The sequence below is a fragment of the Lonchura striata genome, chromosome 18, assembly GCF_046129695.1.
Source record: "Lonchura striata isolate bLonStr1 chromosome 18, bLonStr1.mat, whole genome shotgun sequence".
In the NCBI taxonomy this organism is placed as follows: Eukaryota; Metazoa; Chordata; class Aves; order Passeriformes; family Estrildidae; genus Lonchura; species Lonchura striata.
This window is the reverse complement of record NC_134620.1, coordinates 6,784,105-6,802,909: the sequence shown is the minus strand read 5'-3', so window position 1 is coordinate 6,802,909 and position 18,805 is coordinate 6,784,105. Positions and strand designations below refer to the sequence as shown.

The 18,805-nt window shown below is 49.7% G+C and overlaps 2 protein-coding genes across 2 annotated transcripts; both read left to right on the top strand.

Annotated features, from left to right (window-relative positions):
- Window positions 1-3,921: 3,921 nt before the first annotated feature.
- GSC2 (goosecoid homeobox 2) lies at window positions 3,922-6,279 on the top strand. Its single transcript, XM_031506189.2, has 3 exons — window positions 3,922-4,273; window positions 5,037-5,284; window positions 5,819-6,279. Exons 1-3 carry the CDS (start codon window positions 3,964-3,966, stop codon window positions 5,918-5,920), a joined length of 660 nt encoding a protein of 219 aa, XP_031362049.2. The 5' UTR covers window positions 3,922-3,963; the 3' UTR covers window positions 5,921-6,279.
- Window positions 6,280-7,338: 1,059 nt separating this feature from the next.
- ESS2 (ess-2 spliceosome associated protein) lies at window positions 7,339-15,250 on the top strand. The gene is made up of 10 exons (XM_021549879.2): window positions 7,339-7,526; window positions 7,812-7,980; window positions 8,877-8,972; window positions 9,288-9,454; window positions 10,219-10,336; window positions 10,791-10,924; window positions 11,037-11,139; window positions 12,108-12,217; window positions 13,115-13,230; window positions 13,798-15,250. The coding sequence occupies exons 1-10, from the start codon at window positions 7,380-7,382 to the stop codon at window positions 14,081-14,083; spliced, it is 1,446 nt and encodes a 481-aa protein (XP_021405554.1). The 5' UTR covers window positions 7,339-7,379; the 3' UTR covers window positions 14,084-15,250.
- Window positions 15,251-18,805: the final 3,555 nt, after the last annotated feature.

Below are 18,805 nucleotides of genomic sequence, written 5' to 3'. Positions count from 1 at the left end.
CTTCCTTCCCTCACCCGCCCGGGACCCGCGGTGCGTCCGTCCGTCCTTCCCTCACCCTGCCGGGACCCGCGGTCCTTCCTTCCCTCACCCGCCCGGGACCCGCGGTCCTTCCTTCCCTCACCCGCCCGGGACCCGCGGTCCTTCCTTCCTTCCTTCCTTCCCTCACCGTGCCGGGACCCTTGCCGGCTGCAAGGCAGGAGTTAAAGAGCATCATCATCCCGAGCCGTTTCCGTAGTCGGGGAAAAGCGAGATAACCCAGAACCTCCGAAAACCGTGTGCTGCCTGCCGAGCACAGAGGGATTTGGATAGCATGAGGCGGTGTAAGATCTCTGAAATGCCCACTGGAATGCTTCAGCGTGAAGCATTTGTCTGATTCCATCGTGGTTCCTTGCAGAAGAGGAGGTTTGGTACCCCACGGTCCTGCTCCACCACGGACACCATCTCTGACAGCCAGCACCACTATTGGTAGCATCCCTACTAGAAATATCACTAATAACACTACTACCCAGTGGAGAGATTCCACTTCTTCCTGTGGAATGAAATGGCCTTTGAGGAGAGAGACAGGTTTATTGTAATTATCATCTAATCAAATGAGTTTATTAGAATTCTTAATCTTAGTTGGTGCAGGGTTGAACAATTTTAATTGGCACAATTTTAAGATCATCTTTAAATGCCTCCTTCAATCCAAACCACCCAATGATTTTATGACTTCTGTTTTTTTATTAAACATAGTTTTAACACCTGACTAGCACATCGCACTGAATTTCAGCTACACAGAAAATGCTTCTTGTTTGTGATCTTGAAGGATTATTTTTACCCTGGGTTCTTTCTCACAGTGGTTACGGAGTGAGTGATGGGCATCTGCTGCTTGGATGATCACAGGCAGCCCAGGAAAACACAGCTGGCATGCACCAGTGGCTCCACTGGGTGGCCAGGAGGACATTGAGGTGTGGGTCCTGGGCTGAGCACTTCCCTTGGGGATGGAAAGCCCCCAGATTGTACTTTTTTGCAACACTTGTCAGCAGCCTCCATCTCTGTTCTGCTTTAGGAATCAGCCTGGAAGCCCAAATCCAGCCAGGGGTCCAGGTTTGCCCTGACTGCTGTCAATATCAATGAGTGAAAGAGTGCAAGATTTGTTCCAGGTAAGGCAGAGGAGTGCAGGAGCATGGTTACATCCTTCAGATCTGATCCTCCTTTTCCTCAGCATCACAGCCACCCCACACTGGTGATAGCGAGTGGGGAGAAGCACTGCCAAACGAGAGCTCCCACAGGTACCAGCACACAGGCAGGGGCAGGGCAGAGGAGGGTGCTGCCACACTGTAGGGTTTCCAGTGTTCCCATCACCTTGTGCTGCCTGCAGAAGGGAGGGGCAGAGGAGGGAAAGGGGGATTTTTTCTTGTTTCACCATAGGAAGGATTTTCAAACCCTATAAATTCACTTTTGACAAGTGAACAGCTAAAGCAGATTAACCTTTTTGCTAATCCTCTATAATGGCTTTGGAATCTCCTTAACCAATAAGAAAATTATAAGAACCTGTTTCTTTTCTTTTTATCTATATCTATATTGTCCTCTCTTGTCTGCATGTTTTTTCTTTCTTGTTTTATTTTCCTTTCCTTTTCTAATATGAAATAGCCCAGCGATCCTATCTCCCAGAGGCTCAGTAAACAGTACATCAGAAATCCCTTTCCTTTATTCCTCTCTGGTAACAGGGTGCAGAGAAGTGTCTGCCGATTGGGATTTGATTACCAGCAGCTATCAAAAGTCTCTTTGTACAATCTGGGTCCTAAATCCCATAATTCTTTGATAAAAGAAGTATTACCAGTCCATTTTCTGTAGTGAAAGGTATGGGAGGAATGAAAGAAAGCAATCAGTGGAGATCCTAATAGGCTAAGTGCATGTGTGGTGGGAAGGCAGGGCTGGGACAGGATGCCCAGGGAAAGGCATCCTTTGTTAAGGATGGGGAAGGAGAATTAATCCTCTTCAGGCATATGAACAGAGCTGGTCAGATCCTCCACCTGCCCTATGGCCCCTCTGGACCAGCACAGAGTGGGGAGCAGAACCTGGCCCCACATCCACTCCTTGTGCCAGCGTTTGGGTACATGCATAAAAACTGGGAGCTTTTGTGATCTCTGGAATTAGGGCATCCCCAGTGCCTCTCTGGAGCACTGACACCTTGGCAGGGCAGCAGTGAACGTGTCCAGACCGAACAGCCACAAAGGTGTCTTCATCTCAAAAGGTAAAGATTCGCAGAGCTCAGTTATAATCCAAGTTACACCACTGGAACAGCTGAAGCAGAGGCAAATAAAGGGATGGAAGGAAAAGCAGCAGTTTGGTTTTAGGTGAGTCACAAGTAGAACAGCTATGGACGTCTCTTCCCAGCACTAAGGGACCCGCAGGTGAGGAAGGGCAGGCAGTGAGCAGGGATGAGAAGAGAAAAGGGAGCTGAGAGAGGCTCTCCTGGGGACTGGCTGTAAGTTTTACAGGATGCTGGGGACATTGCTGGGCTGTCCAGCATGAGGATCTTTGGTGTGCAGTGGTTTCACAGCACCACCCGTGTGTCTCCTTGGTGTACCATGGGTGGGACTGCAAGGAAACACCAGGTGTGAGTGCTCCCCATCTGAGCTCCTGAGGCCTTGCTTCTCGCCTTGGCTTAACCACACTGAGAGAAAGGGAACTTGGGTTTAAACTTTGCTAAGCAACCTTATCTTAACCACACCTTCTCTATTTTATTCCCAGCTATTCATGTCAGTTAAAAACACAGGGTCCAATATGTTCTCTCCTCCTGTGGATTGCAGCTTCCAGACCTTGCTGTTTGCCCAGGGGAGGGGGCAAAGCCAGGCCTCCCTTCCTGTCCTGAATCTTGGCCATGGCCTCTCCCCAGTTTCTTTGGCTGGGCAGGAGCCAGGAATTGAACGGACTTTGGGAAAGCCTGGCTGTGGCACTGAATCCACACTCGTGCCTGGATGGCTGTGGGACCTCACTGAGAGCACACAGAGGCAGCAGCAGCAACAATCCCCCCCTTCCCTTCCCCACACAGAGCATGGCTCAGCTGCATGGGAGGCGGTTACATGCCACTAAGCTGCTGTGCAGAGCTGCTGCAAGCAGCTCGTAATCTAATTTATTAAGGTCTTTGAATCCTTACAAAGAGTATGTTGGATACATGCAAAGCATCTGCATTATTACAATGATTAGGGCAGCAGACATGGGGGAAAGGGGAAGGAGGGAAAATACGATTTCTCTGCTTTCAGCAGAAAATGAATCGACTTTCACAGAGAATTCTGGCAAAGCCAAAGGCTGTGTTGTCATTAAAAATGATTTTTTATTAAGCTGAACTCTCTCTTCTCTCATATTGTATGATATGACAGCTCTCTTTTGATGGGAAAGCTTTCATTTGGCCAGAGAAAGGGATAATTTGCTTCTTTTAAGGAGTTAATCCTCTGGTCCATTTCCGGGCTGGGAACAGCTATCCTCCCCCTTCCTTGGATAGGAGGCTGCTGCACAATGGAGATCATAACCACCTCAAATCTACACCCGAGATGGAGAAATCAGATTTCCTTCTCCAGTCATTTTTATGGGATTAGCTAAATCTTAGATCCACACTAACCCTTCACAAAGCTGCCAAGATTAGTTAGAATTTATTTTATTTGCAGGGGGGTTTTACGGTTTTCTTTCCAAAGGGATTATATCTCTCTCTATATATATATATTTAGAGTGGCTTCAGTCATAACACAGCTAGGTCAGAGGGAGGAAAAGAGTGTGTGTGTATAAAATAAAAACTCAGCTGTAAGCATGACAGCCACTTGAAATGCCAAGACAAAGCTGTGGTTCTGGATGGCTTTGCCAGTCCATTTTAAAAGCCACATGAGCTGTCCTTTCCCTAGCAAAACCCCACTAGGGAGCCAGTGAAGGGAGAGCACAGCCCCCAGCTGGGCTGCCTGCTTCCCCAGCCGCTGCTGGCACAGGATGTCTTCAGAGCCAGCGCCAGGGGCTGACGCCGGCAGGAGAGGCCTGAAGAAGCCACGTCCGTTCAGCATCGAGGACATCCTCTCCAGCCCCGTGGAGAAGAGCCCCCAGGTCTTGGTGCCGCTGTGCCTACGGAGCATCTTGGACTGCACACCCAAGCGGCTCTGCGAGCTGGAGACCATCCCAGCCAGCTCCCTGCAGGAGGAAGAGGAGGAGGAAGAGGAGGAAGAGCTGGAAGGGGCAGGCTGCAGCTGCTGCTGCTGTTCTCACACGAGTGCCCGTTCCCAGCAGGACCTGCCAGCTTGGCTGGGTGAGTGTTGGGTTTGGTTCAGGTGTGGGGCTTGCAGAGGGGCTGGTGCCAGTGCTGTGGGCAGGGGAAAACCTGGGTGTTAAGTGGCAATATGGCATCTGGCCACAGCGGTCTTGGGCCTGAGGCCCAGCAATCTGAGCTGTTCTCAGCAGGGCTCCTAAGAGTGCTGCTAGCATTTGAAAAGAAGAGGGTGCCGATTATTACTGGATATTTCTGGTTAGTGTGAAACTCTTGAGAGAATGATACTTCGAGGGGTTCAAGCTCTTTGTGGAGAGTGGAGCCCCATGTGCAGAGCTGTGCCTGTGCTTCCTGACAACACCAGCCCTGGGGAACCTCACTTACCCTTTAAGGAAAAGGGTTTTGGCTATGTCAAGCAAAATTACTGTGGAAAATAAAAAGTAGCAAACCCTTAAAAATGCAGTTCAAGAGCATCCTGAAGGTTCAGAATTCCCTTGTGTCAGGGCTGAAACACAGATCTTTGCCGGGCTGTGAGTTTGCAGTTATTTTCTGGATCTGACCATAGTGCAACTGGTAAGTGAACAAAGAAAACCCAGCCAGTGCTCACCACCTGCATCCTTCTCCATGTCATGCCCCAAACTCTTCTCCCACGTGCATGGTGACCACTCAGCTTGCCACCCACTCCAGGTGACTGGCTGCCTCCTTCCAATCTGTAGCAGGGATGCAACAGGTGCCTGAGCTGCCTTGAGCGTGGCGAGTGTTTGAGCCCCACACCTCTAACACTGCTGTCCCTGTCCCCTCGCAGATGCCCGCTTCCCCTGGCCCCTGCGGCTCTTCCACCCGGCAGTCAGGGTCTGTAGGAGCTCCCAGGAGAAGCCAAGGGAGCTGCAGACCTTCCAGCAGATCCAGCGCCGCACGCGCCGGCACCGCACCATATTCACCGAGGAGCAGCTGCAGGCTCTGGAGACACTTTTCCACCAGAACCAGTACCCAGACGTGGTCACCCGCGAGCACCTGGCAAACCGCATCCACCTGAAGGAGGAGCGGGTGGAGGTGAGGTTCTGCCACTTGCTGAGGGCAGGATTCTTGTGTTCCTGCAGTCCCCAGGAACACAGACTGGGGCATTGTGCTGTCTTTTTTTGGGGGCCTGCACACTTATGGTCTCATTTTAAAATCCATCTTGTGCATTTGACAAAAGAGAGTTTAAGTCTGGTGAGCAATGGATGAATATAAACCATTTCAGCTGGGCTAATTTGTACTGGCATCCAGTCCCACAGACTCACATGATGCCTCTCTCCCAGAATCACCTGTCACACAGAGACATGCCCAGCTCTGCTGCTCATCCCCTGCACCCAAGTCTGTATTCCTTACATAAGTGACCTGCGTGACTTCTGAATTTGTCATGGGGGGTCCCAACTCCTTTGTGCCCCTCACACATACCCAAGAAAGATTGCAGCAGAGGGACTGATTACATTTTGTATCAAGCCTTTCTATTACAGTACCTCACAGCCCCGGAGGGCCACTGCCTGTCCCCCTCCCAGTAACACCTGACATGCAAAAGCCCTTTTCTTGTTTTGCACTTTCTAGGTTTGGTTTAAAAATCGTCGGGCGAAGTGGCGGCATCAGAAGAGGGCGACTGCCTCTGCACTGACCCTCCAGCCCAAGCAGCCCCCCAAGGAGAGCTGTTAGTGCTCACAGGCTGCAGAGAACACCAAGAGCACCACTGCCGTAGCTGACAGGCTCAGGGGGGTAACCCGAGGGGGCTAATGCAGCAAAAAGGGAACCTCTGTGGTTCACACAGGAGGAGGACGGGTAAAAGCACACTTTTTGGCACTTTCACATGCCTCTTCCAAACCTAGTTCACGTGGCAAATAACTCAGCAGGCAGGATGTGCAGGGGACAGAGCTGTACTAGTGTTAGATGTGTGTGCTTTAAGAGAAGGAGAAACTCCCCTTCGTGTCTTTACTCTGTGCACGTAGTATTTGTGCTTGTTTTATTGATGTAGATTTGCAAAATATCCTGCAAATGAATGTGTCCTGTTTGCAGCACCTCAGTGGCATCTAGAGTTGCTTTTGGGGTTGAACTTGCTGGACAAGCGATTTGTTTCATAACAAAGAAACACGGGTTTCTTCCCATAGCCTGGGGAGAGGTGATGAACGTGCTGTGCTGAGAGGACTGGCACAGGCAGCCTTCGCCTTCAGCCCTGCTGCCAGCCAGTCCCTGTCACAGCGAGCCGTGTCCGTGTTCCTGGCGGGGCCAAGGAGAGGCCAGGAGCTGGAAAGCGGCGGGATCAATAAAAGTGCCCTGCCACCCCGCCCAGCAGCCAGCCGGGGTCCGCTCCGCGGGCCCGGGGGGTTTCTGAGCAGGTCTGAAGAGACCGTGGGGGCGTTGAGGGGATCCGCCCGGCGCCCTTCCCTTGTCTTAACCCGGTTCTCATCCCGTGTGTATCCCCGTTGCCAACTCAGCTCCCATCCCCTGTGTATCCCGGCTCCCATCCCGTGTGTATCCCGGTTCCTATCCGGCTCCCACCCCGGTTCCCATCCTGTGTGCATCCCGGCTCCCATCCCGGTTCCCATTCCCGTGTGCATCCCGGCTCCCACCCCGGCTCCCATCCCGGTTCCCATTCCCGTGTGCATCCCGGCTCCCATCCCGGTTCCCATTCCCGTGTGCATCCCGGTTCCCATCCCGGTTCCCATTCCCGTGTGCATCCCGGCTCCCACCCCGGCTCCCATCCCGGTTCCCATTCCCGTGTGTATACCGGCTCCCACCCCGGTTCCCATCCCGGTTCCCATTCCCGTGTGTATCCCGGTTCCCATTCCCGTGTGCATCCCGGCTCCCATCCCGGTTCCCATTCCCGTGTGCATCCCGGCTCCCACCCCGGCTCCCATCCCGGTTCCCATCCCGTGTGTATCCCGGTTCCTATCCCAGCTCCCACCCCGGTTCCCATCCCGGTTCCCATTCCCGTGTGTATCCCGGCTCCCAGCCCGGCTCCCATCCCGCCGCAGTCCCGCCCGGGACCGGCCGGGTCCTCCGCAGCGGCAGGGGGCGCGCGCGGCCCCGCCGCTGCCGGAGGGGCGCGCACTGCGGTGCCGCGGCGCGGAGCTGTGACGTCACGGCCGGGCGCGGTCCCGGCGGCGGTTCCGACGCCATGGAGGCGATACCGGTGCCCCCGGCCTCTCCCGCCGCTCTGGTGCCGGCTCCCGCCGCGGGCCCCGTCGCCGTGACGGGGAAGGAAGTGGTGTCGCCAGCTGCGCGGCACTCGAAGAAGATCCTGGATGAGGAGGCCTATATCGAGGTAAGACGGCGGCCCGGGACCGAGCCCGGGAGGCTCCGCTCCGCCGGTGCTTGTGCCGAGCGCTGCAACCGCAGCTGCGGGTGGAAATAGCGCCGGGGCCGCCCCTCGGGCTGCCGGCCTGGGGCCCGGGGCCGCCCCTCGGGCTGCCGTCCTGGGGCCTGGGGCCGCCCCTCGGGCTGCCGGCCTGGGGCCCGGGGCCGCCCGTGGCTTTGCGCTGCTGGCCCCGAGCTGAGCCGGTGCTCCAGGTGTCCCAGCGGGGCATTGCAGTTGTCTCTGTCTCTGCAGAGCTTAGAGAAGATCATCCAGCGAGACTTTTTTCCCGATGTGGAGAAGTTGCGAGCACAGAAGGACTATCTGGAGGCTGAGGAAAATGGTGACTTGGAGAAAATGAGACAAATTGCTATCAAGTTTGGCTCTTCATTGAACAAATCGTCGAGGGACACACCTGCACCCTGTAAGAACTGGCTCTGTGGGGCATCAGGGGTGTGTATCTGATATTGCTGCTCTATCTAACTTCGTGCGGACAATGCTTATCTTAAAGATTCAATGTTGATATTGCATGAGAGCTGAGTGTGCCGGTTTGGGCAGTGTCTGGTGGCTCATGCTGAATTTCTCTTTGATGGTGTCTAATAATTCTTTGAGGGAATGGTTTTGGGAAAAACAGCCATTTAAAAAGCATTCCTCATAGGCATCTTTTGCCAAGTTCCTGCGCTCTAGGTTATGTGCTCTCTACTATGAGAAACCCTAAGCTATGTTTTGAATCCTTATTTTAGTTTGTAGTTTTAGGGGCTCTTGTTGCATCTACAGATATTTGAGATTCTCATGTATCAGGGACAGAAGAAGCTCGTGGTTATCAGAGGTTCCCACAGCAGGTATCCAGTGTTCTGTTTTATGTTTTCTTTCACTTTCAGTTTAGGTGTTTCCTAAAGCCCAGCCCCTGGCTGAGCTCTTGCAGTGGGGTTTGAGTAAGGGGCTTTCTTGTGGCAAAGGGCATCACCAGGTGGTGTCCCTTCCTTCCCTGCTGCAGGTGCTGGCCCTGGCCTGGGCTCAGTTTGATCTGCTGCTGCTTTTGTTGGCAAAAGCAGGGTGTAGGGTGACTACACCCTGGGCTGTGGCTCTCCTAGGAATTTCTCCCAGCAGGAGAAAAATGTCTTAGATGAGGCCAAAATCTTGTTTAGAGGTTGAGACAGAATTCAGTAGAACATTTTGGAGCTCTTTTCACAAGTTTTTAATTTAATTTTTGTTCTCTTGATATGCCTTCTGTGACTTACTTGGTACAGCATCCTTAGAGGAAATCCTGTTGTGTGCTCCAGTAACCAGGTGATTTTTTTTTTTTTTTTTTGATGGCAGATGTTACCCCAGCCACATTTGAAACCCCAGAAGTGCATCTAGGTGGCCTTCCAGTGGGAAATAAATCTAAGACTGGTATCAAGACTGCAGAGGAAGGTAGGAAAATTATGTTTCTCCAGCTGAATTCTTCCAAAATTAAGTTGTCTGCCAGCAGCTGGCCATTTGTACATTTCACCTTTAAAATAAATTGCTATAAACACCATGAAAGGGTTTATTGGAAGCTGGTTATATGTGTTCCAAGCCTGATTTATTCCTGCACCACTCTGTGGAGCTGTGTCTTTGGCCAAGCTTGATGGCATTCCTGGTGTGTCTGTGGAAGGCTTGCTGCCAGCAGGGTTAGGAGGTGGATACAGTGCTCCCCTGGAAAGGGAGGCATTAACCTTCCTCAGGCTTCTTCCCTTCTCTTGTTAGGAGAAGCAGAAAAAGATGATAAAGATGCTCTTCCCAGCCTGGACACCTTCTTGGCAAAGCACACGAGTGAGGATAATGCTTCCTTTGAGCAGATCATGGAAGTGGCCAAGGAGAAGGAGAAGGTCAAGCACGCCTGGCTGTACAGCGCGGAGGAGGAGTACACCCGGGTAGGGAATTGCCTCAGCTCTGTCTCTGCTCTTCCAAGGGACACAGCAGGGAAATGCATTTCACTGGCTTTCTGCTAAGGCCCAGCTTCCTGCATCCCATGACTGCTCTTTGCTTCCCTGTGCAGTCCTGCTTTTTCCCCTTCTGTCACACAAGAACAGTGCTTAATTACTGAGGCTTAGTCTCTTCTGAAAGCTTTGAGGCTGCAAAGCACTGCACAGAGTGTAAGTATTGCTGTCCTTGGCAGCCTGTTCTGTCAGCAGCATCACAGTTCCTGCTGTTTGTCCGTCAGCCCCTTATTATTTGCAGTTTGTCTGTCTTATTTCAGTTTTCAGCTTCTGTTATCAGTAATAACCCACACAGCTGCTGAAGCACAGAACTGCAAGAGCACGGCTGGCTGTGCTGCCTTCCTCAGCTACCTGCAGGGGAGGTCCAAGTGCTGTTCTGGGCCTGCTTTTTCAGTCTTTAACCATCAGCAGTGAGCAGCTGGGACATTGATGGCTGTGGGATGCAGTGCCTTTTCATGAAGTTTGGCACTGACATGTGGGTGTTTGCTGCTGTTGTTTTGAGGGAGTGTTATTTTTTTTTATCCCAATTGTCCCTCAGACTGTTACATACCTTATGCAAGGTGTCCTAGGGCAGGTGGCTGAGCTTTTGACTGAGCTCTCCAAGTTGTGTCTGCCTGAATAAAAGATTGCAGGAGGCTGCTTCAGAATTTTTTTTTTTTCACCTTTTAAAACTTTTTTTTTTTCCATCACCCTTTCAGCGACAAAATGAAAACCTGGCACTTCCTTCAGCCGAGCAGCAGGCTCTGGAGAATGTGAAAGCTGGGCTGGATACCTGGGAATACACAGCTCGGAACACCCTCATGTATTATCCTACAGGTGAGGCATTGGTTCCAGGTGGGTTGGCTCCAAACAGTGCTTAAAGCATTTCTGTACATGACTGAGCAGCACTTACAGGTCATGCTGTGCTTTTTCTTCTGTAAACTTTTTTTTAAACAATGTCTTTTTTTCCCTGTTTTTCTTGGCCTCTGATTCCAAAGTTTGATCATGTTCTATTTGCCATTGAAAAGCTCATCTGTATTACAGAAATACCTGTTTTCAGCAGCCAAAGCTCTTTCCTGGTCTGTCTTCTTTATGATCACTTGTTGTCATCTTCATTTGTTTGCTTCTGCTCAAAGAATTCTCTTTGGACTTGTCAGTCTGTTTGTTCCTATAGAAAAATATATATTTTTGTAAAAGTAGTTTTCTTTTTTGGCTGTAAATGTACAATTGATAACTTCTGTGAAGCAGTGAAGTAAAGAGCTCTTTTTTAAAAGTCACTTTGCTTTTCAAGGTGTACCTGATGATAGTGAAGTTTTTAAGAAGCCCAGGGAAGTTGTGCATCGAAACACCCGTTTTGTGAAGGACCCTTTTAGCCAAGCTGTGAGCAAATCACAGCTCCAACAAGCTGCAGCCCTCAATGCTCAGGTTGGATAATTTTACTTCTGACTCAAATCGTGTGGTTCATCCCCCAGAACTGTGTGTGTGTGCTGGATGCAGCTGACTCTCACCTTTCTCCACATTGTCTTTTGTATTTCAGTACAAACAGGGCAAAGTGGGACCCGATGGGAAAGAACTGATACCCCAAGAGTCTCCAAAAGTGAATGGGTATGGATTTGTGGCTACCCCGTCTCCTGCCCCAGGTAAGAGGATTTTCTTATTTCTTCTGCTTTAAGAGGACTATTACTGCACTTTCTTTGATGCTGTCTTCAACACTAGGGTGTCATTACAGGGTTAGATGAGGAGGTGAAACCTCGTGCTGTGTATGCCAGCAGGATGCAGGGCTTAAATCCTAGTCCAATACACTGGTAGGAGAAGTTACCCTGCATCAAGAGACTCTGAAGTTGCTGTGCTATTGCTCAGGAATCATCTAGCTGTGGGCTACTTTCAGTTGGAACAAACTGAACATTTTAATTCGAGTTGAAACATATACTGAATTTGTACCTGTTCTGCACCTGCCCGTTGTTTCTCTGTGCTTTTTGTGGTTACCTCAACGCCTGAACATGCTGGGGCTTTCCCTCTGGGAAACCTGTAGGTGGCGTTTGGAGCACCTCCTTTCTCCATCGTAAATGCCTTTTCCAAGCCCTGGACAGCAGGATTTTCCAGCCAGAGACTTAATCGGGCTCTTAGGATCCTTTCTACACCTGTAAGAAAAGGTGCAGTCACTGTTTGGTACAGGCTGCCCCCTGAGGTGATTGGAGTGTACATTTGGCTATTACATGTCCTTAAATCTTCTGCCTGTTTTCTTACTTTTAAAGAGTTTCCTATGTTCAAGGAATTTTTATTTAGCAGCAGAGGGGACAACTAGTACTGTAGAGGGAAAAATGAAAGTATAACTAATCAAAAGCTTAGCAAATGGAAAAATGAAGACATGGAAAGGGTGGTGCTTGGTTGTTGTAACTGGGAGGGTGACACAGCTACAGGCAATCCCTTTTAATGGGAACCACATGTTCCCACTGGCTGTGATCTGTGATTTCCTCTGCAGTGTAGGGGCTCCTTTGTTGATTAATTTGCTGCATTTCTTAATTTGCTTCTCTCTCCCTTCTTTTTTTTTGTGATGAATGAATAACAAACGTCTTGCATGGGCATAACTTGCTGAATTTGTTTTCAGGTGTCAGTGAGTCACCTTTTATGACATGGGGTGAAATTGAAAGCACCCCTTTGCGTCTGGAAGGGTCAGAAAGACCATATGTGGACAGAACACCTGGCCCAGCTTTCAAGGTATTTCATGTTAGCACAACATTCTTTTCTGGGGGGGAAGAACTAAGAAGGGAAAGGCAAGTGAGTAAGGAATAGATTAACATGGAGTGTGACACATCTCTGGGTGGTGTTCCCTGTCCTTGAAACTAATAATCTAGCTTGTGCTTGGAGGGTGGAGGTGAGCATGGATCCACATGAAATCTTCTTGGTGGAGCTACCTGAGGTTGGAACACAGGTAGGAACTGCTGGCAGGACAATGAGATTCTGCATTTGGTGGTGGGCCCAGACAGAAGGGCTTTCAGAGGAAACTGAAGAGATGCTCAATTTTTCTGATTTTAATGTGTGAATAGGTGGAAATTTTAGCATTTCCCTCTGTCTTTATCTTCTGGCTGTTGCAGCCTGAGGCAGATGTATCAGTTGAGAGTAGAAAAGACACTCTGGTTTTGCTAATGGCACCTAACCCTGCATGCTACTTGTCTCCTGCTGGTATCTTTGAATGTGAGATGTCTGAGACTCTTAGTTTAAGAAAGGTGTAATTTGCTGTATGTGCCTCTGTTTTGTTAGACTCCAAAGGCCTTGACTGGTTCTCCTGCTGTTTAAGAATGTCTCTGTATGCCTGAGAGCAGGCTGGCTACAGGCCAGGCAAGACACAGGTGACATTGTTTGTCTAGGAGAAACAGCAGGAGGAAATGCCAGAGGTAATGGCTGCTTCCTTGACCGGACTCGTTTTACAATTTTTGTTACTTGCTAAGGCAGGTTGAAGGTCTCTGTGTCCTCTCTGGCCTTTATGCAGCAGCAAAGAGGTGTGGGCTGACCCCACTTGTCCCTGTACATTGGAATCCAGCTGTGAAGGTGCTTTGACTCATTTTTCATCACTCTTGAGTGCCTTGGCAAGTGAACTGTGTGATGCATTTATAGATCCTGGAGCCCGGACGCCGTGAGAGGTTAGGACTCAAGATGGCCAATGAAGTAGCAGCTAAAAACCGAGCAAAGAAGCAGGAGGCACTTCGAAAAGTGACAGAAAACCTGGCCAGGTGAGACTTTTGTTTTGACAGCAGACCTGGGGGTGGCTATTATCTGATGAGATGTAAATCAGCACCTGTAGAAAGGGAGGAATGATGGTAAGGAAGGATACTGGAATCAGGAAGAGGTGCATTTGGACTGAAAGTTACTAAAATTTAAAAATTTAGAAATTAAAAAAACTTAATTCCTGAGGGAAAGTGGCTGGTGGACGTCCCTGACACTCTTTGTCAGCATTACTGCTCTGCCCTACAGCCACCCAGCGATGCCTCTGGATCAGTGCCTTGCCTTATTGCAAAGAAGAGACATGATAAGAGTTGCCTGGGGGGTCACAGGAAGGACAGAATGGGCTCAAAGGAAAAGTCAGGCCATGCCACTCAGGTTTGGGAAGGATGCAGGAGGTTTTTTTGTCACTTGTTTCTCTAGAGAGACAGGCTGCATTTACCTGCAGGCAGAATGACTTCTGCAGGCAGTGGGTCTTCTCTGTGGGGGGAAGTCACGTAGGAAGGCAGTATTACTTTTCCTAATAAAGGCAGATTTTTTTACTGTAAAATCTCTTAAAGCTTTTTATTCTGTTTCAGCCTTACTCCAAAAGGACTAAGCCCAGCAATGTCACCAGCTTTGCAAAGACTTGTAAACAGGACTGCAAGTAAATACACCGACAAAGCCCTGCGAGCCAGCTACACTCCCTCCCCAGCCCACACAGGAACTCCTGGTTACAAGACCCCGGCCAGTGGGCCTCAAACCCCCCAGAGCACCCCACAGTCTAGGACAGTATCTCACACACCAGTATCTCAGGACACTACATCCATCACGGACAATTTGCTGCAGCTTCCCAAAAGAAGAAAGGCATCGGATTTCTTCTGAACATTCCAGTCACCACCAAGATGATAGTGCTGTGCTCAGTGAACTGCAGACTGGTTACTGGAAACTGGGGAAATGGAGATAATTTCTGAAAGATATATTTCTGTTTTTAAGAGCGCTGTGCATTTAAATTAATTTCTGTTCAGCTGCATCTGTTTCTTAAGTGGGGTAAGCCTTTTTTAAAGGCTGAACTTGACTGGGGTCCAGCTTGTCAAACTTGTTTGTAGTTTGCAGAAGAGGGGACACAACCATGTGCATACTGAGGCATGACACAGAATTTTAGAGAGGTTCTCTTTAACTTGAATTTAAACTGATGCAGTTCACAAGTTTGACTAACTTTGTGATCTTGTTAAAACCAGTGTTCCTTAAGAGGACTCCATTTCCTCTTCCTCTGCTTACACTTTGCAGTGTGGGATTTACCTTGCTGCTTTTGCTCAGACTTTTCTTCTGAAGGGTTTTGGCTTGCCCTGTTCTGTAGCTGGCAGAGGGAAGGGATCAGATTTGTTTTGTAGCTGCTCTGTGTGTGACTCCAGAGAGTTGATGATCATGATGCAGGGGCCAGAGACAGTCCTGTGTCATCCACCAGGATGACAGTACCATTCTGAAGCACAGAAATTATACTTCTGATAGCCACACTGGGGCTTTTGTTTGGTGTTTTTCTCCCGTTCTTTGAAACTTTTGGCTTTAGTTTTCATAATTGGCCAAAAAAAGGAAAAGCAATTTTAACCACACGTGCTGTGGTTGCTGCATATGAGCTGACGTTTGTGTGTGGGATGAGCCCTTGTGTGATGTGATCCAGCTTGGAGAAGCACTCACTGTGCACTCTTTAGAAGGAAGCAGGTGTAGCCAGGTGTTTCCACTTCTTGCACCCCACCTGAGTACAAGACAGCATGTGTAACACTTGCCAGCGTTGGCATTTGTTATAGTCAGGTGATGTTTTTCTGAGGGAACATCCATGGAAAGTCTTACCCAGCAACTTGAGGAGTGTCTGCAGCGTTCTCTGAGGTCTGGGGCACTGGGTGCTGTGTTTGTCTTGGTGGAAAGCTTTCTTTTGTGTGGTTTTCTCTCCCACTTCTAAAACTCGTGTCCCTGACTGAAAAACCCTTCTGAGGGACTGTTTTTATAGTGCACCTTGTAAAAATAAATTTATCAACATGACATTGCTAGGAATCATGACTCAAAAATTAGTAATTTTTACCTTTTTAGTCCAGAAATACTTGAAGGCTGTATTTTTATTTTAAGCAAAAAAATTATTCTCAGGTACTCATGAATTAATGTAAAAGGAGTGCAGTTACTAAAGTTTTCATGCTTTCAGAATTGTTCTTTAAGGACTGAACTGGCTAGATATGAACCTAGTTCTTAGGTAATTTCAAATACTAGTTATTTATTTCACAGTGAAATGCTTGTCTCCATTAAGCATAGGACCTCTTTGTTAGGTACACAGGCAGGAGGTCAGACCCTGGCCTGCAGTTTGGGTCACTGAGCAGACCAGGAGCAAGGAGTGGATGTGGGATTCCTGCCCATTTGTGGGTGCAGAAACTCCTCTGAGCGTGGGATGCACAGAAAGGCTGAGCAGCATTCGAGGCACTGCAGATGGGGTGCACACATGGATCAGGAGTGGCATGTGGCATCTCTGTGCCACAGCATTTCTAACTGGCTGTGCTCATACCAGGGTGTAGCTGGAGTAATAGGGGAATGTGATGTCTGAGTGTGGTTAGTTCCACATTGTGCAATTCATGCTTAAAAGCATGAATTTGCTCAGACTTCTTCTGCGGGTTTTGGGCTTGCCCTGTTCTGCAGCTGGCAGAGGAAAGAGACCACCCCAGGTTCCTGATGTCAGTTTGCAGGGTGTGCTTGGGACTGTCAGGGCAGCACAAGTTTGAGGCGGGAGCAGCTTGGGTCTGGGACCTTCGCTGTTTGGATTTTTTGGAGGCCCCTGGGCACAAACACCAGCCATTTTCCCTGTGAAACCAAACCAGACTGCATTAAATATTTCGTGGACAGTGTTGGTTTTGTGTTTGTCCTCAATTGAATTAACCTAGACAGCCACACTAAAATCACAGTCTTGATTCTACCACTGACAGGCCTTCACGTGTTTGTTGGAAATAGAACTTATTTTCAGTTACATGCTGTAAAACTGGATCTGTTGAAAGGGCTGTAGTGCTCTTCAGGTTGGCTGTTCCTGTAATGCCTGTTGTCTGCTTGCTGCTGCAGTTCAGCCTCTGCTATCTGTAATTAGCAAATCAGTAAATTTTTCATTGCCAGATATTTTTGCTGCTGTAGCAGTGGCAGATAAAATGCCTTACAGGCCCAAATCCAGTGTAAAAAACCATCTTAGTTCTTGATGACTGGTGATTTTTTTTTCCTCCCATTATCAGCGTGTTATTTTTCTTTTGCTGTTGCAATAGATCTGCATTTTCCCATGTGAAGGCCCAAGCACACTTGCTCCCTCAGCCAAAATAGCATCTGTAGCTCTGATGCTGCAGAAGTAGCTGGCAGTGAGCAGTGGTGGCCCCAGGCCTCTCCTGGGTGGCCAGGCTGGCTGTGGTGGGTTACTGGATTCTTGGAAGTCTTGGTGGACCTATGTCCATGTGGTATGAACACCATCACATCCAGAGGCTGTGGGGGCTTGCTGTGCAGCCTGGGCCTTGGCTCCTTGCCCCAGGCAGGAAAGAAGATGGGCGACCACAGGAGATTGTTGTTCTTGTAAGTCTGATCACTGAGCCCCAAGCTGGTTCTCTGAGCTCTTCACCTTCAGGGCCAGGAACCTCTCCCTGGCTCAGGGGTAACTATCTCTGCTGTGGTGCAGGGACTGCAGCTTTTCACCCATCCAAAGGCAGGTTCCAGTAGGGAACTGATTATTTAGGTTAAAAGGGAAGCTGTGGTTGGAGATACTTGTTGTTTTGGAGGATTGGGCTATTTCTTTGCAAAAATAAAGGAAATGGGTTTGTTCACTCAGGGGAGAGGGAAATGGAGCAACTCTCACTTCCTCATATTTGCATGTCTTGCCTCAATCCCAGTTCATAGCTGCTGGCCTTACAGCAGCTGGTTACAAGCTCCAGCTCAGGGTCAGGCCAGGGCTAGGGATGGATTCAACCACCCTCACCATGAGCCCCTTCCCCCGCCTCTCCCTGCCCCACCAACTGACCTGGCACAATCTGGAGCAATGGGCACCTCTCATCCTTCACTTTGGTGCTGCTGGGCCATTGATTCACTGCTCAGGGGTGCTGAGGGGCTGCTGGGTACATGGGTGTGCTCTGGGCCCCCCTCTCTTGAGAGCTGGGGTGCCGTGGGACGTGGCATGGAGGAAACGAGACCTGCCTTGCCTTGGGACAAGAGCCAGGGACCAGCAGCTTGTGCCCTGCTCTTGTAGCGGAGGCATTGTAGGATAATTCTTTATGCATCACCCAGTATGGTGGAATGCCCTGGCCTTGGGGTGGATAAGGATACCCTGGATCAGACTGAAGTTGGCCTGTGAGCCTGTGCTGCAGGAAGCCAGGCTCAGAACAGTCTGTGCCCACAGCATCCCATGGGAGGGGCAAAGCTGGGGAGTTTGATGCTCACACTTTGTGCTGGAGGATGTTGTCATACTTCAGGTCCCCACAGGCTCTTGGATCATGACACTGTTTGGCAGCACATGAGAGCTGGGAAAGTGGGTTTTGGCCTAAATCTTCAGGCAGTCCCTGCTGCTTGTGACGCACTGCAGCGGGTCCCCAGGCACGTTCTGGGCACACAGTGCTCCTGGGGCCCCAGGGCTCACAGCTCTGAGCTCACACTTGCTGCTCCCTCAGCTCTGGGCAGCTCTTGACAGGCACAAATTTCCCCTCCTATGTTAAACTGCACATTTAGGTTTGAAAGAAGCACCTCCCTGGAGCTACTGACCTGAGCACAGCATCAGCTTTGTGGGGGACAGAAGCAGTGAGTGCTCAAGAAATCCTGCAGAAGCCCCTCTTCACTGTCTGCAGGTTGGCAGCTGACCCATGGGGCAGTCAGTGACTGAGAGGGAGCAGGAGCCGTGAAATGAAAAGTAGCTCTACATCCATCTGGAAAACCTTTGAGAAAAGTTTGCTGCTGGGTATAGTGAGTAATTGGTATTAACTGGGAAACTGGGAGTGGGTTAAATTGGGTCAAAATGGTCCTTATTGGAATTGCAATGTTTTATTTGAGAACTACAAGTTGTAGCAAAAGAGTAGAAAACACCTCATTGTAAATATTAAAAATAAACAAACATTTCCAAGGCAGCTTCCCAGGTTTTGATTTTGAATAGGTTGTACTAAAAAGCTGGAATTCCCTGTGGAGGAATCAGCTCTGCTGATGGTGGGTCAGCCATTGTGTCTGGCCCCTGGCTGAGCCTACGTCCTGATGCTGCCCAAACACTTCCCCTTGTCAGTGGAAATTCCAGATTAATTTGGGAAGTGGATCGTAATGCTAAAACTGCCTTTGATCCCAAATGCCACCTAGGCTGATCTCCATCCAGCACCAGGAGAGTTGTGGCACCGGGCCACTCTCTGCGGCCAGGGACAGCCACCACCCTGCCCAGCTGACATGCAGCAACACCCAGGGTCAAATTCCTACAGGCACCTGTCACTTGCAGGGCCACTGGCAATGAGCTGAGCCAGACAATTAATTTTCTTTATGCATTTCCTCTCTGTCTGGGCCCGGGAACTGGGAAGACAATGTTTCCAGGAGCTATGGAAACACCTGACTGGCTCTGGCACTCCGGGC

Coding starts and splice junctions, on each gene's coding strand:
- ESS2 (XM_021549879.2), top strand. CDS start 7,380: ATGGAGGCGATACCGGTGCCCCCGGCCTCTCCCGCCGCTCTGGTGCCG. Junction 8,973..9,287: donor TATCAAGACTGCAGAGGAAG/GTAGGAAAATTA, acceptor TTCTCTTGTTAG/GAGAAGCAGAAAAAGATGAT. Junction 10,337..10,790: donor CCTCATGTATTATCCTACAG/GTGAGGCATTGG, acceptor TTGCTTTTCAAG/GTGTACCTGATGATAGTGAA.
- GSC2 (XM_031506189.2), top strand. CDS start 3,964: ATGTCTTCAGAGCCAGCGCCAGGGGCTGACGCCGGCAGGAGAGGCCTG. Junction 4,274..5,036: donor GGACCTGCCAGCTTGGCTGG/GTGAGTGTTGGG, acceptor GTCCCCTCGCAG/ATGCCCGCTTCCCCTGGCCC. Junction 5,285..5,818: donor TGAAGGAGGAGCGGGTGGAG/GTGAGGTTCTGC, acceptor TGCACTTTCTAG/GTTTGGTTTAAAAATCGTCG.